We start from the raw sequence: 15,314 nt of genomic DNA, 5'->3' as shown, positions 1-15,314 counted from the left end.
CTTTTCTTTGAGGAATCAACGAAAGTGATACTATGAGCAGGTCAGGTGCCAGGCTCTCCGAGACGATGTGAAGCCCGTGTGCAAGGCTCTAATTGTTCTTCCAGCAGTGTGGGCAGAGATGTAGATTTGATGTAATTAATTTTGTATCTTCTTGACAACTTGCTGAATTTATCTAAGGTCTTGATGAGATTACCATGGAAAGGGTAGAAGAAAAAAAAAATTAATTGTCAGCCATGGCAAAAGCTGCCTGCTTGAATCTGCACAGCAATATTTGAATTTTCTAAAGATGCCAACTAAACTTCTTTTTGTTCACCTAATGTCCATTTTGTCCAAAAGAAACCCCAAAGGAGTTAATGATGATTATGGAGACTTTAATTTTTTCTTTTAAAATCATCAATTCAACTTTGGGGTGTTTAAAAAATCAGTTCACCTTCTAGGGGTGCTTACTTTTAATCTGGAGCCACTTTTTCAAGCCACATCACCCTTAACATGAATTCCCTTTAACCCTGCCCTCGACCCTTTTCCCTCAGTCTCTTTTTTTCCATTCTTTCCCATCTTTGGCACAAAAACACATACAGTGACAAAGTTTTCTGACAGCTTAATGGAACTTGCAAGGGCTACAGGGACTGGGTGAGGTGTGATGTTATTAATGGAACATTTGGAGTAGTTAAAATTTTGCTCTTTAATCAGTTCGATAGCACTGCATTTATCTAAAATTTGTTTTGTCCTAACAATAAAATTGTGAAGAGTCAATTTATACTTTGGATCCTGTGTAATAATGGGAAAGTATGAGCTTGGTCTCAAAACTTTCTGAGAGCCTCATTTCCCGGAGTTAAAAAAAAAAATGCTTGTTACAAGTTCTGTTTTGCAAAATTCACTGCTCCATAGGCTAAGAATCTAGCAAGAACAAAACTGTGGAATCCAAGAGATTTCCTGAGGACAACTTCTCTTTTCTTGACATTATACATGAGAATATCCTCGAAAGCCATAAGAGGAGTTGCTCAGAATACGTAATTCATGCCCATACCACAGAGAGAAAAGCTGTACTCACTCACTGGTGCCAGGGAGATGCAGGCTGCGCATGTAAGAGGCAGTCCTACAGAGCACAGCATAGGGCATGTGCTGCAGGCCTGAGGGGATCTGTACGAACTGCCTGCTGTGTACATCTCCCAGCACCTTGAGTCACAGAATGTCCCTGAAGTAAACTTGTAAAGTGTAGCTGGATATATTGAAATATATTGGTGCACTAGATGGGATCTTAATCCGTGTCAGACCTAATTACGGGCAGTGTGAAGGTTTGTCATCCTTAATATTTCTCAGGCTCTTGTAAGTCTATAGCCTAGGAACTGTCTTTGTAAGGAGATTGATTTTTAATGGGATCAGAGGAGCTTCCCCCTACACTTATTTTTAAATTTCATATTTTTCTAAAGAGTACATTATTTTTTAAATAATGTATCTACAATTACATTTCTTAACTGAAGGCAGGAGGAGTTGTTAGGAATTGTATAGAAATAATGGAAGTTCGGTATAGCCACCACTCAGTGCTTTATTGGGAGGGAAAATGGTGTCAAGAAATTTATGGTGCAGCAGACTGCATTCTGCCTAACCTTTTGGACATATTAAAGCTTGTCGTTTCCAATCCAATACTCCTGTTATTCATAAATAATAGATAACACTGGGCACAATCATCTGACATTTGTTAAGGTAATAAATATACCCTAAATTCTGATGGGTCTTGCACTCTGTGATTTAAAAGCAAACAGCAGAAATTTAATGTAACTTAAAATGTCTTACATACGTCTATGGATTTGCAGATTCAATTCAACTCAGCAGATCTGTAAGCACCGAACGCCTTTGAGTGTCCTGTTGTGCTAGGCATTTCTGTGATTATAAATCAGGACCTTAACTTGGGGGAATGAAACATGAGCTCAGGTCCCTCCTTCAACCCAGAATTACAAAGGACAAGAATCTTCCTGAGTTTCTTATTCTCTCAGCTGATTGTGCAGAAGTAGAGGAGAAGATGCCCTCAATCACCATCAAATGCCACATGAAGGCTGATTGCTGGGGAGCGGGGGTGGTTTCTAGGTGGCAGGAGATGCAGGCCTTTAAAGGAGGTTGTTCTGTTCAATACTGAGCCCCCCCTCAAGGTTCTGTTCCTTCTGTCCATTCCTGGGACGCAGTCCTGACTGGGCTGGCCCAGTCTCCGGCATCTCTGAGCCCTGTGCTGCCAACCATTCCCTGATAGTGCTGTGAAACTCCCTTCCGTGTCTTCCACTGGAGCAAATAAAGAGACCACAGGCATCCTCTCGGCAGCTTTTGGCTCTGGCAAGCCAGGCTGACTCTGTTACAGGAGTAGTGGCAGTGTTTTAGGGCACGTGTCAAGCTCTGTCTGGTAGCAAGGGAGAGAGTTAGCAATGTGTCTTACCAATAAAATCACGTGAATTGGGTCTTTGTCAGAATATGTCACCACAGTAAAAGACTGCCATACATAAGACCCACTAAAGACACATACTCTGAACACCAAGGAAAACTGCATTTGTTTGTTTATTTTATAAGTCATTTTGAGAGTCTGGCTATATACTGCTTCAGTGTTGTCTGAGCTTGGACTTTAGAGATAAACACCTAGATACATTTTCTGTAACATTATCAGGTGATTTAGGGCAGCAAAGCTTTTGTGAACATAAGAATCATCTGGGAGCCTTGTTAAAACTCAAATTTCCGAACCCCAACTCAGAGATTCTGATTGAGGTCTGGATAGGACCCAAGGATTTGTATTTCTAGTAAGATCTAGGAGATGCTAATGCTAAATAGCACTGGTCTAGGACATGTTCCAAATTGCTATGAGCTATCTTACTTAAGGTCATTCTCCAATATTTTGTTGTATTTTTTTAAATACTTATTTTTCTATTCCTGGCTAATACAACTGAACTTCACCAAAGTGTTGCACTGAAATAGCCTATCTTGCATGCTATACAAGGCAAGTAACTTGTCAGAAATTCTTGAAACACTTGCCTTACATTATTAATTGAGCATTACCATGTGTCCTGCACAATGCCAAGTGTGCATTCATTTATTTAATCTATGTAATCCTTCCAACAGCTCTCATCTCATAGCCAACATTGCTGGTAGTGGCTCAGGGAGACTGGGTGACTTACCCAAGGTCACACAGCTAGTTAGTTATAGAGCCAAAACTTAAACCCAGGTCTTTATCACCTCTAAGTTTATGTTCTTAACCAGTAACACCCTGCCTGTCTATAACTCAGATCCCAAGAGCTCTATGTCTAGCAAGTTCAAGTTGGCAGTTTTAGGAGGACTGAAACAGACCTGCTTCCTCATGTTTGTTTTATCTTTGCTTTGTAGAGAAAACAAATCAAAGCACTGCAAATAATCCAAAGAAGCCCTGCATTTCCCAACTTCATACGGAGGTCCACTCCCCATTCTGTAGCTTTGATGCCTCACGAGAGGGCAGAGGAAGAACCTGGGGCCAGGAAGCTGGAAAACAGAAGTGCTTTGTCTGGCTTAGGTGTTGGGTTTTCAGTCTTACTAGGAAGAAAAAGTTGAAAAAGAAGGGACATAAACCATGCAAATTCTGCCCAAGCTTTGCCCATCTGAAATAGTCATTGCCTTTACAAAGACAGTGAGCCTGGCTCAGGCAGGTGATTTTATTACGACTCCCAGTGCACACCCCAGTCCCTGCTCTGAGAGCAGTGCTCCCACTGGCGCTGCCGAGTGTCAAACGGGGGTGGGAACCGTGATCCAAGCAGCCCCGCTGGCACGGGGAAAGGAGCTGTTTCTCCTCTAGAAGATATGAAATAGAATTGAGTTCATGCTCATTCTCCCATTTCCTACTGTGATGGCATCCCAGCAAGAGCAGAAACAGCACCAGTTTCAAAGGTGACAGAACAGGAGACAGACTCCCCCTCAGACAACCACGGGAGGGACTATGTCCAACGTGCTTTCTAGAGCAGCTTCCAAACCCAGGACATTGACCAGAAAGCCACCTCGGCTTTGACATGGTCAGTAAGTCAATGCTTCTTCCCACGGCCCCTCCCAGGACCTAATCTTCAGCATGACAGGAAAAGAATAAATAAAAGGAAAGTTTAAGTTAGAAACTCTGAGCCCATTTCCATGGCTGCTGGCATTTCAGTTTATGCCTAAGCCATCTGGTTCACATTATGCCGTAAGAATAGAAGAAGGCTCCTTAATGCAGAGAAAACCACACGAGCTCCCACTGCATCGGCATGGCCATCTCCGTGGGTTGGGGAGGCGCTGAGGGTAAACTGCTGCCAGTTTGGGGTTTTTCCCCCATTTGTTTTCTTCTCTCCTCCCTAAGGGTTCAGTGGTCCCTCTGTGGTTGGTGGCCGTGATACTTGGCCCGTGATTCGTTCATTCATTCACACTGCCTGGCAAGACCGGGAGCCTGGCATTTTGTTGCAGTAAGATTTTCAAACGAGAAAAAGTGGGTTGTTAGATTCCCTTCACCCAAGTTGTTATGAGGATTTCAAAGAAATTGCAGGCTTGTCTTACTATAAAGCATAATCAAGAGTCTATTTTTAGGGGATCCTACTCAGTGACTTTTCTTGGTGTTTTGCCATCTTTCTTAGATCTCCGACCCAACACGAACCCCATTCTTGCTTGGCAGTGCAGGAAATGTCCATCCTTTTGCTTTTGCACATTTCCCTAAAGGACACAGAGAGGCTTTCTTGTCTTTGTGGTCACTGGGTCCGCTTTACACAGATGCCTATTAATCACTTCACTATGGAGACAGACACATCCATCATATCAAGGCAGCGCCAAAACAGGAGTCCAGTGAACAGGGGTGAGAGGGGGGAGTGCTTGCTTAACCATTTCGAAGTGCTGGCTGTTTAGGTCCCAGATACTTACCAAGGTAGTTGGGGTCGGGATGGGTAGAGTTCTTCCTTGATATTTAAGTTAATGGGTGCAATTGATCTTGTGTATTTTCGTTCATTTTGCTTCATTTTTTTGATAGGACAGATAACATCTTCCAGCTACTTCTGTAGGATGCAAGGGATACATACAGTTGAAGACAGGGTTTTAATTTTAAAAGCAGTAATAATAAATTCAGGTAGACTCACTGTGCTTTTGGTGTAGAAGTACGGACTCTTTAAAGCCAGTAGTTTTTCAATAACAGATTCGACATGGAGCTAAGTAAGCTGAAAGTCAGCTTTCTCAGGCAAGAAGACCCTTCAAACTGCAGGTAAATTACCCAAGAACTGTCCTTCCAGAACTGATGCCTTCTGAATATCTGAGTTATTCAAGTCTTCTCACAGCCTGCTCCCAAATGGTGTTTAGTTCACGCCCCTATTTTCCCTCTACAAGTACCCATTCACTCATTCATTCACTCGTGTATTTAACATGTACTCACTGAGCGCCTTCCTGCCTGGGCTTCAGCGGTACACCTCGCCCTCCTGAAGCAGTCTAGGGCAGTCTGGGCGAGAAAAACAAACATGAGGCAATATCCTCAGAGTGAGGATTTTCAGAGAGAGGTGCAGAGCTCAGAGGATGCCTATAGAAGGAAGAGCTGGCCTCATGCGAAGGGCTTGGAGAGGCGAAGGGCTTGGAGAGGCGTCCCCATTTAAGCTGAGCCCAGAGGGTCAGAGGGCTGGGGAGTGAGCCGGGATATTCTGGGCAGAGGAACATCCTGTGTGAAAGCTCAGAAGCAAGTGCGAGGGCAGCAGAGCGGCTGGTGCCCAGGGACTAGGGGGGAGTTAGATGCGTGCCGCACTCTCCCCCCACCAGCCCTGGTTCTTCTTGCCCTCTCTGCTCCAGCCAGACGTCCCGCAAACCCTCCAGTCCTAGCTCAGATACCACCTGCTACATAAAGCCTTTGCCCATATTGAAGCAGAAGCGATGGATCTCATGATGCATCCATACTCTGGATGTAGTTCGTGTGTGAGCGCTGCCTTCTCTCCTGGATCATAGGGTTCATACCCTCTTCACCGTTGCCTCTCCAATACCTAGACCAGTGCTCCAGGCCATGCTCAGTAAATATGTGCTGAAGGCAGCCACAGAGACGCTTGGAGCCAAAACCTTGCTATACCCAGAGAAAACAGGCACCGAGAACATCCCGGTCTAACCCTGAGTGAGGAGGCCTTCTGTCTGGAGGTGTATCCAAGCCTGGTACTGAGCTCCCCAGCCATACCAGGTACTTGAAGAGAACTGGCAAGCAGGGCTATCAGAAACCATTGTTTTAATAAAAGAGATAATGTTTGAAATTTCAAAATGCATAGACAAGGTCATGATAGGAGAAGTCAGAACTGTGTTGGACTTCCTCTTATTTTACAGTTTATAATTGTTCTTGCTTTGAATTACATATTGCAGGGCCTGGAGGATGCTAGTGTTCATGATCTTTTCATTGCTTTGGCTTCTAAAGAGCTTCACATTGTCCCTCTGAGACCTCCCTCTAACATCCCTCCAGCATCTGGAATCTCTCACCTCAGGGGAACAAAAAAATTGGAGATTCTACTCCTTCTCTATCCTGCCAAGTAAAGGCATGATTTCGGAAAACTCTCTAAGCCATTGTGTGCTGTGCTTCCTGCAATAAGGCAGATGGAAAGACCAACCATTTAGCACCTCTTGACTACTGAGAAATAGCTAGCGGTTTATGAATCAATGCAAAGGATTTTTCAGATACGGTTTTCATTACTAATGCCCCATTTTTAATAGGTGAGAGCAAAAGGCCCAGGTGTTGGTAGAAGTAGGAATTTCAACACCCTAGTTTGGAGAAGCCAGCTCTCATCTACCGTGGAGGGGCACCTGGGCAGGGAGCATACCACCCTACGAAGGCCCTTCCCATTCTCCGGGGTTTCCATTCAGCACGTGAAGCGATGATGTTCATCCGGCTCCAGCCCAGCACCCTTTCTTTGCAGAGATGCATTTCTTTGGAATTAGTCAACTGCACCCAAGCACTTAGGTGTCACAAATAGCCCCTTTACCCTTATCCTCTTCCAAAATTATCCCAGAATGAATTTTTCATTTTAAGAACAGTTTCTCTTACTTTTTTTGAACAAATACTGAGCACTCTTACAGATTTCATTTGTAATGGATGTTAGCCTGATTATATTCTGTTGTATGACTTCAGAAACAATTTGTTTCTGTGACTTCAGAAGCAAGGTTATAGTCACTCCAAAGAGACCAAGTTTAGAAGCCCATTTAAAAATGTCCCTACATTTTATTACAAACCCTTTAATAATCATTAACTAAGCACCCAACTAAGAGTCCTGCGGATGATGAGGATTTTAAATGCCTGTAAAATATGGTCTGTGCCCTCAGGGAGCTGACTGCAGGATTACTGCTCTACTAGGAGTCTAACCGGAATGCTGCTTTCCTCAGCACAGCCTGTTTTTTGTTGTTTTCCTTATTTCAAAATTCAAGACCTATAGGCAGTCGTGAAGCAGGTACATGCTCCCTTCTGTGGCCTCACCGAATCATCCCTTTGGCAATATTTGGACAGCACAAGGTTTGGAGCTGGGAAGAATGGGTCTGCCCCTCTTCCCCAGGGAGATCTGTAGCACATGGAATCAAATGGGGCAGCTTTGACTTATTCTTAACCCTCAGTGAGCCACTAACCTACCAATTCTCTTTTGTGGCTTCTTTTGACCTTCAGACTTGTCCAGCGAATTGCAGCATTCTCTCATTATTTCACTTGATTCTTCTAACAACCCCCTAAGGCATTAAAATTAATAAGTGTGTTAACCCTACATTACAGATGGAAACTGAGGCCCAGGGATGTTAAATCATAGTCCACAAGGTCACCCAGAAGTAAGTGGGAGCCTAGGACTCCAGGTCTTTGGAGATCTTAAGTGTTGCCTGCACCACCCCCAGCCTCTCTGACAAGCCTGGTTGTGTTCAATCCTTCACGATGACTAAGGGCACAAAGGTGATTTAATCATCTCCAGGAATGCTCCTTCACCCTTTTTCATGCAATGAGCAGAAGGCTTTCAGTTTGGAAATCATTTTCCAAAAATGACTTAAAACTTCTTTTTCTTCTTGACTTTGCTTTCAACTTAGTTTCTGATCTGTTCCTAACTGTGGACAGGGGGTTTCTGAGTTTGTATAAGCAGGTGAGGGAAACCCCCTGTGTCATGGTGGGGACTCAAAGCTGAATAAATGCAGAAAGGTTTTTAAGGGTTCTACTTCCATAACAAAATGGGGGTGGGGGGCACTGTCTCAAACACCCATTTTTTCTCAGAGAACAAACCTTGCTTAATTTTTAACAACCAAAAATCTGAACTTGAATCCTTAAAAAAATAGTTTTTCCTATTGAAAAAAAGCAGGTGGTTTCCATGAGCCTAAGATAGTCAAAAACCTTCACACATGACAAATATTCAGGAGATAAGAGTAAAGAAGCCATAGATAAGCTTGAAAACCACATTTTTCCAATCAAAAGGGTGGAACAGATGGTATACTCTAGCCTTATTCTTTCCGTTTTCCTCTCACGCTTAGAGGGCAATTTAAATTTTAAAATGCCGAAGTCAACTGTAGATAGCAACCTATTGTAGGTATGCATTTATTGGAAGACGCGGCCTCCATAAGTAAGTCTGCCTGGAAGAGATCCCCAAAATATTCACTGCTATGAAAAACATTACCTAGCACCCCCCATCGGTGGTGGGGTCTGGCCTATGTTAGACCCCACTGAAATCGCCACGTCAGTGACGGAAATGAAACCCAGTTTATTCGCAGGTGTACATTTTTGTGCCATTATATGGAGGTGGTTAAAAATTATGTTCAATAGAACCCCCATACACAATCAACATAGAAAGAAAATCGGTTGCTATTTTAGCATTACAACAAGGAAATGCAAATTTAAGGAAGAAATTTTCATTAGCACAACTCCTTGGTGACTAAGTATTAAAACATATTTGAATGCAAGACACCCCAGTGTCTGGGGAGCTCTGCAACGTAAGAGGTGTGAGTTATAGCTGAATTTCCTGCTGGTTTTCTGCTTCTCAGTTTCTGCCCTTTGAAAGTTCATGAAGATAAATCTGGAAATATTTGAAAAGTGTCAACATTTAGAATTATTCAATGTCTTACCATCTTACACACTCTTTCCCTACGGTAAATCTCCTCTCCTACCCTTCATTACCAAGGGCGTTTGTTTTATCACAAAATCTTTGTTTCTCAAGAGATATTTGCTCCTTCTGTTTATTCCCCCTGAAGTCTCAATCCTTCGTCACAGCACAATCATTTCCACAGCAACCAACTGCCACAATTGAGGGGAGGAGGACAGTTTGGAAAGAAAATACTAAGAGGAAGAGAATGTTATCTTGTTCAGGCTAAGGTTTCTGAGTTTTAAAACCATTGCTTCACTAAGCAAAACATGATAGCAGAAAGACCTCATGACAAACTTGACTTCCTTGAGATGTCAGAGATGACATACAAAGCACTTCGGCAGAAGTCTAAGGGTTTCATAGTGTGGGTTAAAGGATAGATTTTTTTATTTTGTTTCATTCTAATTCTGTGCCACTGATACCTGCCGGTAAAATACATTGAACATATTCCAGAAAGAGCTGATTTTGTAGCTGAAAAGTGTGTCTCCTTAGACCAGAGGAGGTACATTTTGTATCTTACTATAGTTTCCATAATAGGAACAATGTTTACATTTCCTCAGCCCTAAAACTGAGTCTAATGTATTCAGGTTCTTTTACTCTCCAGAGGCAGGAATTGAGGTGTTTGAGATTTTATTTTATAGCTACGGCATCAAGCACTTAAGATCTGAAAATTGTGATGCATATTCTCACTTGGTATTAAAAAATAAAAGCTTCAGTGTTTGCATTTGATTAGAGTCTCTTAGCTTGGTGGCTGCTTAAGCAAGGAAGAGGGGATCCAGCTTTCTGCAGAAACACAGCATTTTGATTAATGTAGTGTAAGATTACTGACGGGTGTAATCACATAATTTTTATTAAATTGAAGAGATCGGCCCTGCTGAAGAATCTCACCGTGACAGAAAACTGTAGCTGTAATGATGAGACCTGACACCTCTCAACCCCACTACAAGGCCCCAAATGGTCTCTATTTTTCTAAATAGTCTTTCAGTTCAAGTAAGGGAAGAGCTGCATTCAAATCTTATACATATTCACCTGAAATTGAGAGTGACCTGGGTTTTTTTTTTTTTTTTTTTTTGCTTTTTTGTGTTTCCTGGAGGAGTGATTCAAAATCAGCAGAAGTATTTGTAGTCCGCGAGCTTTAGCTCTTTTCTTTCACCGTAAGTGACACACACGGTCTTTAGTCCAGTTGCTTGAAGTGCCAACGTAGTTTTTTCTCCAGACAGAGGCCACAGTGCCCACAAGGAAGTCCTCAGAAAAGACCCTGGAAGCCTGGCATCGCATGCGATTTTTTTTCATTTAACTTTCATATACAATTGTTGCCTCTTCCCCCAGACTCAAAAATATCCCAGTTATCCCAATTTGATGAGGGGAAGATTGAAAAACAATGAAGAGAGAAAGAGGGATACATTTTGGAAAGGAAAAACTGCCATATTCCTATTCCATGGAGTGAAGCAAAGTCCAAAGAGCATGTACTTGAGAAAGGGAAACAGCACTTATCCAGAACGCAGAGAAGGCAGCAGACCTGGGTCGGGGGCACCTGGGGAAGGGTAGTTAATGTCTGGCAAGCAGCACCGTGAGGACGAGCTATGCAGACGTGCTGTTGTCACTTATTTCTGTTATTAATTGACGGGGTGAATGCCAAAATGAAAATAAGCCTGGCGGTGTGCTTTTATTTCTTTAACACCACATATGATGTCTATTGCAGGAGTGATTCGGGAAAGTTACCTCAAAGGCCATGACCAGCTTGTTCCTGTTACGCTCCTGGCCATTGCGGTCATTCTGGCTTTCGTCATGGGGGCCGTCTTCTCGGGCATCATCGTCTACTGCGTCTGCGACCACCGGCGCAAAGACGTGTCCGCCGTGCAGCGCAAGGAGAAGGAGCTCGCCCACTCGCGCAGAGGCTCCATGAGCAGCGTCACCAAGCTCAGCGGCCTCTTTGGGGACACCCAGTCCAAAGACCCAAAGCCGGAGGCCATCCTCACACCACTCATGCACAACGGCAAGCTCGCCACTCCCAGCAACACGGCCAAGATGCTCATCAAGGCAGACCAGCACCACCTGGACCTGGCAGCCCTGCCCACCCCGGAGTCCACGCCCACGCTGCAGCAGAAGCGCAAGCCCAGCCGCGGCAGCCGCGAGTGGGAGCGCAACCAGAACCTCATCAACGCCTGCACAAAGGACATGCCCCCCATGGGCTCCCCTGTGATTCCCACGGACCTGCCCCTCCGCGCCTCCCCCAGCCACATCCCCAGCGTGGTGGTCCTGCCCATCACGCAGCAAGGCTATCAGCACGAGTACGTGGATCAGCCCAAAATGAACGAGGTGGCCCAGATGGCGCTGGAGGACCAGGCGGCCACGCTGGAGTATAAGACCATCAAGGAGCATCTCAGTAGCAAGAGCCCCAACCATGGGGTGAACCTTGTAGAGAACCTGGACAGCCTGCCTCCGAAAGTTCCGCAGCGGGAGGCCTCCCTGGGCCCCCCCGGGGCCTCCCTGTCTCAGAACGGCCTGAGCAAGCGGCTGGAAATGCACCACTCCTCCTCCTACGGGCTCGACTATAAGAGGAGCTACCCCACGAACTCGCTCACCAGGAGCCACCAGGCCGCCACACTCAAAAGAAACAATACTAACTCGTCCAACTCCTCTCACCTCTCCAGGAACCAGAGTTTCGGCCGGGGAGACAACCCGCCCCCCGCCCCGCAGAGGGTGGACTCCATGCAGGTGCACAGCCCGCAGCCCCCCGGCCAGGCCGTGACTGTGTCGAGGCAGCCCAGCTTCAACGCCTACAACTCGCTGACGAGGTCAGGGCTGAAGCGCACACCCTCCCTAAAGCCGGACGTACCCCCCAAACCTAACTTTGCCCCCCTGTCCACCTCCATGAAGCCCAACGACGCATGTACATAATCCCGGGGGAGGGGTCTGGTGTGGAACCAGCAGGAAAGGCCAGGCGCCCGCTCCGCTCGGCGAGCTGCTCCACCGCCCGAGGACCCACCAGACCACGCTGGCCGCGGCTGCGTGGAAGACACTGGGTCCCCTCTGGGACACGGGACGCTTCCCCACCTGAGCCCGGTGGCTTGGCGAAGGTTTGCAACGCAGGACTCACCTCCATTCTTGTCCTTCACTCCCCGCACACTCCACACAGGCTGGACTCACAAAAGACTTAAGCTGTTATCACAAACTTGAGCCAAAAGCACATCCCCCGCCCATCCCCCCACGTGTGCAAATGTGTGCACACACCCCCACCCTTACTCACGCACACATGCACACACGCACGCACAGAGGTGAACAGCAACTGCAACATTCTGTCCATGACTGCACAGGGCGCGCCCAACGGGGCTGCCGTCCCAACCTGCAAAACACAAATGCATTTTTTTTTAAATCATGAAAATTAAAAACACAAAAAATGTAAGAATTCATTGATAACTCTAACTCAGACTTTAACCAATGGCAGAAGTTTACTATGCGCAGATACTGTGAAATGCCCACCAGTGTTACAGCTTTCTGTTATAACAGATCAATGCCATGTTGGGCAACTATGTCATAGATTTCTGCTCCTCTCTTTTAATGAAATAACGTGACCGTTAACGCAAGTAACTCTTTATTTATTGTTCACCCATTTTTTCCTTAAGGAAAGGACTCTTCCACATGCCATCCTATGAACAGCTCTTCAGAAAGCCCCTTGAAAGTTAAACTATTTAACGTGAAATCCATTAACTGGAATAATTGAGTTTCTTTATTTTTACAATAAATTCACTGAGTAAATAAGTTGGAGCTGGAATTCTGAGCTTTGTGTTTGGACTGTCTGAGTTAAAGGAAAATGTTAAGAGGGGAATATTTATTTAAATCTACCAGGTAATTTGCTGGTCAGGTCTCTGGCTTATAACATGGGAAAAAGTTAAGTTTAAAAGTCCTTCCAGACCCTAACTTCTAAAGCAACCAGGAGAGGAACATTTAGAACGGCACATCTATGTCCCAGTGCTTGCCAGTGGTTCCTACTTCCTGTAAAGATGCCAACTTGTGATATGCCATCTCATTTCACCGTGCATGTGAGACAGCAAACAAAATCCACAAACAGTGTGAACTAATCAATATTCTGGCTGCTACGTTGCATACATTAATGGTTTGATCCCACGGGTTTTTCGTGGGGTTACATCTGTGAATAACCTGTTTTCCACATGTAAATTTGTGCCTTACACCCTGAGTTGTGTACACTTGTAAACTGTCATTATGATAAACCTTTTCCCCCTTTTGAAATAAACACAGATATTTATTTAACCCTCTCTTTCCCCACCCCCACTCCAGCCTTCTGGAAGATTAGTGTCCAGCAGATCAAAGAAGAATGCAGTGGTGATGGTTGTAATCCTGCAGCCTGGGAGAGCTGGGCAGAGCCACACCCTCCAATTCACACTTCCTTCTAGTGGTGCCAACTCCAGCCACCCTTTGGCCACGCTGCCGAGCATGGACCCCAGTGTTGTGGGTGGCAAACCCCCTCCTCCCTCCAGAGCCTGCTGCTTCCCTTAAATTCTCAGAACATTTCAACATAGTGGTATCCTCATTAGCCAGTAGAAAAGGGACTAACGTCCCAGTCCTCATTTCTGCTGTGTCCACTGGCTGGAGAAAACACCGTGCAGATGGGCAGACAATGGGGAGGTGTCCCCAAGCCATGAGTTCAGTACACACACGTGCTTACACACAAAGAAATGACATGGAAATAGAAGCATGCAGGCTGGTCCCTGCTGTGATGAATAAAGTACCTCCGGGTACCAAGCCAACCACAGTGGCTACTGCAAAAACGTCGACTGGGGCAAAAGATCTTTAAGTTATTTTGTTCTTTTTTCTTGTTGTTAATTGTTTGTAGAGGGTGGGGTGGGTGGGTGTGTGTTCTTCCCCTTGGTTTTCATTAGCCCAAGTACACAGAAGGGACTTTTGTTTACATTATCAGGAACAAAAGAATTGCCAACATACTATAAGCCGTGAGCATTGTTATTGGTTAGTACTGTTTTTCTAAATTGCTAAACAGTCTCTTTGGTGGCCTCCCTGTCTCTTTTTATTTCCAGTTTGATCTTCTGGGTTTAGTTTTGTCTTTAAGGGAAAAAAAACTTTCTAAAGAAAACCATTTTGGACCATTTTAAGTTGGCTGGTGAAAAAGTGGTGCCTCCATGATCGGAGTGAGAGCTGGGTGTGTAGTGAGGGCTCCCGCACAGCAGGCCACTGTCACAAACATCCCCTGCAGTTTTGCTGTTGTTTGGGGCAGGTTTTTGTTTTTATGTGTCGCTATGATTTAGTTCGGCTTGGTTTGGCTTGTGGAATCAGTGTTCACATCCTGTGAACTCTGTACCCTGGAACCACAAAGTCTTTTCTAGCAACCGAGATACTGTTTTTCCCCTTGAACTTTCTTTAGAAATGGCAGCCTTAGGAAGGCAGTGGGTATATGTATCACCTTGCTACGTTCTCCCCCAACCATACTGAGGGTGCAGGGCCGCTGTCTCTTCCCCGTGTGTGAGCATCATTGCCTGAGCTGTGTTAGGGAGACGTGTGTGGAAACTTCCAGCCCACAGAACCACATCCTACAACCCATCACCTCTGATGTTAACCCTCAGATGCCCACGTGTACTGAGCTCGTCTTCTGCACTTGAGTATTTTCGCCCTTTCATTCCCCACTGCGCGTGGGGGAGGGTCCGTAAGCCTGAGCGTGCCTTTGCTTTCCACCCTCGCTAGACACTGGTAGATGCAACAGACTCAGATCTATATTTGTTGTAAAGTTGTAAAAATATTGTGATGTCACAAGTTTTCCTTCCATCTCCACATCCCCTAACATCTGATTCACAACTTAATGTATGTTGTCAAGATGAAAAACAGAGAAAAGGGTAAAAAAGGAAAAAAAAAAAAAGGCAAGGAAGAGACTCTTTAGTACTTTAAAGTAATAAAACAAGACTGTTCTACATTATCTTTTGTGTCCTGAATGCTTTTATTTATCTCTTGATTTTTCCCTTCTTTAATCCCTGCCTGTTTAGGGTAGGATTCTACTCTTTCTTCCATCCCCATCTGGCTTCCAAAGTAGAAATAACAATGTAGTTGGACCCATTTGTTTGCAGTACGCACACCCTGCCCCCCTCAAATTATCGATGTGTTTCCTCTGCCTGCTCCCAGCCTCGAGCAGGATTGTAGCAGAAGCCACCGGGAATTAAAAGGCAGAGCACGCACTGACTCCTTCTAGTCATTTTATGCATTTTCTTTTTATAGGCT

General features: G+C 45.0%; 1 protein-coding gene across 3 annotated transcripts in view; it reads left to right on the top strand.

The window, feature by feature from the left end:
* SEMA6A (semaphorin 6A) overlaps window positions 1–15,015 on the top strand; it is a 121,034-nt gene extending 106,019 nt beyond the window's left edge. For all 3 annotated transcript variants that reach the window (XM_017642553.3, XM_017642551.3, XM_017642552.3), the window contains one exon: window positions 10,774–15,015. In XM_017642553.3, coding sequence (XP_017498042.1) covers window positions 10,774–11,972 — 1,199 coding nt within the window. In that variant the 3' untranslated portion in view covers window positions 11,973–15,015. The remainder of the gene's footprint in view (window positions 1–10,773) is intronic.
* The last annotated feature ends 299 nt before the right edge of the window (window positions 15,016–15,314 follow it).

The sequence above is a fragment of the Manis javanica genome, chromosome 14 (assembly GCF_040802235.1).
Source record: "Manis javanica isolate MJ-LG chromosome 14, MJ_LKY, whole genome shotgun sequence".
Classification (NCBI taxonomy): Eukaryota; Metazoa; Chordata; class Mammalia; order Pholidota; family Manidae; genus Manis; species Manis javanica.
Note: the sequence above shows the minus strand (reverse complement) of the source record. Positions and strands in the feature narration are given on the sequence as shown.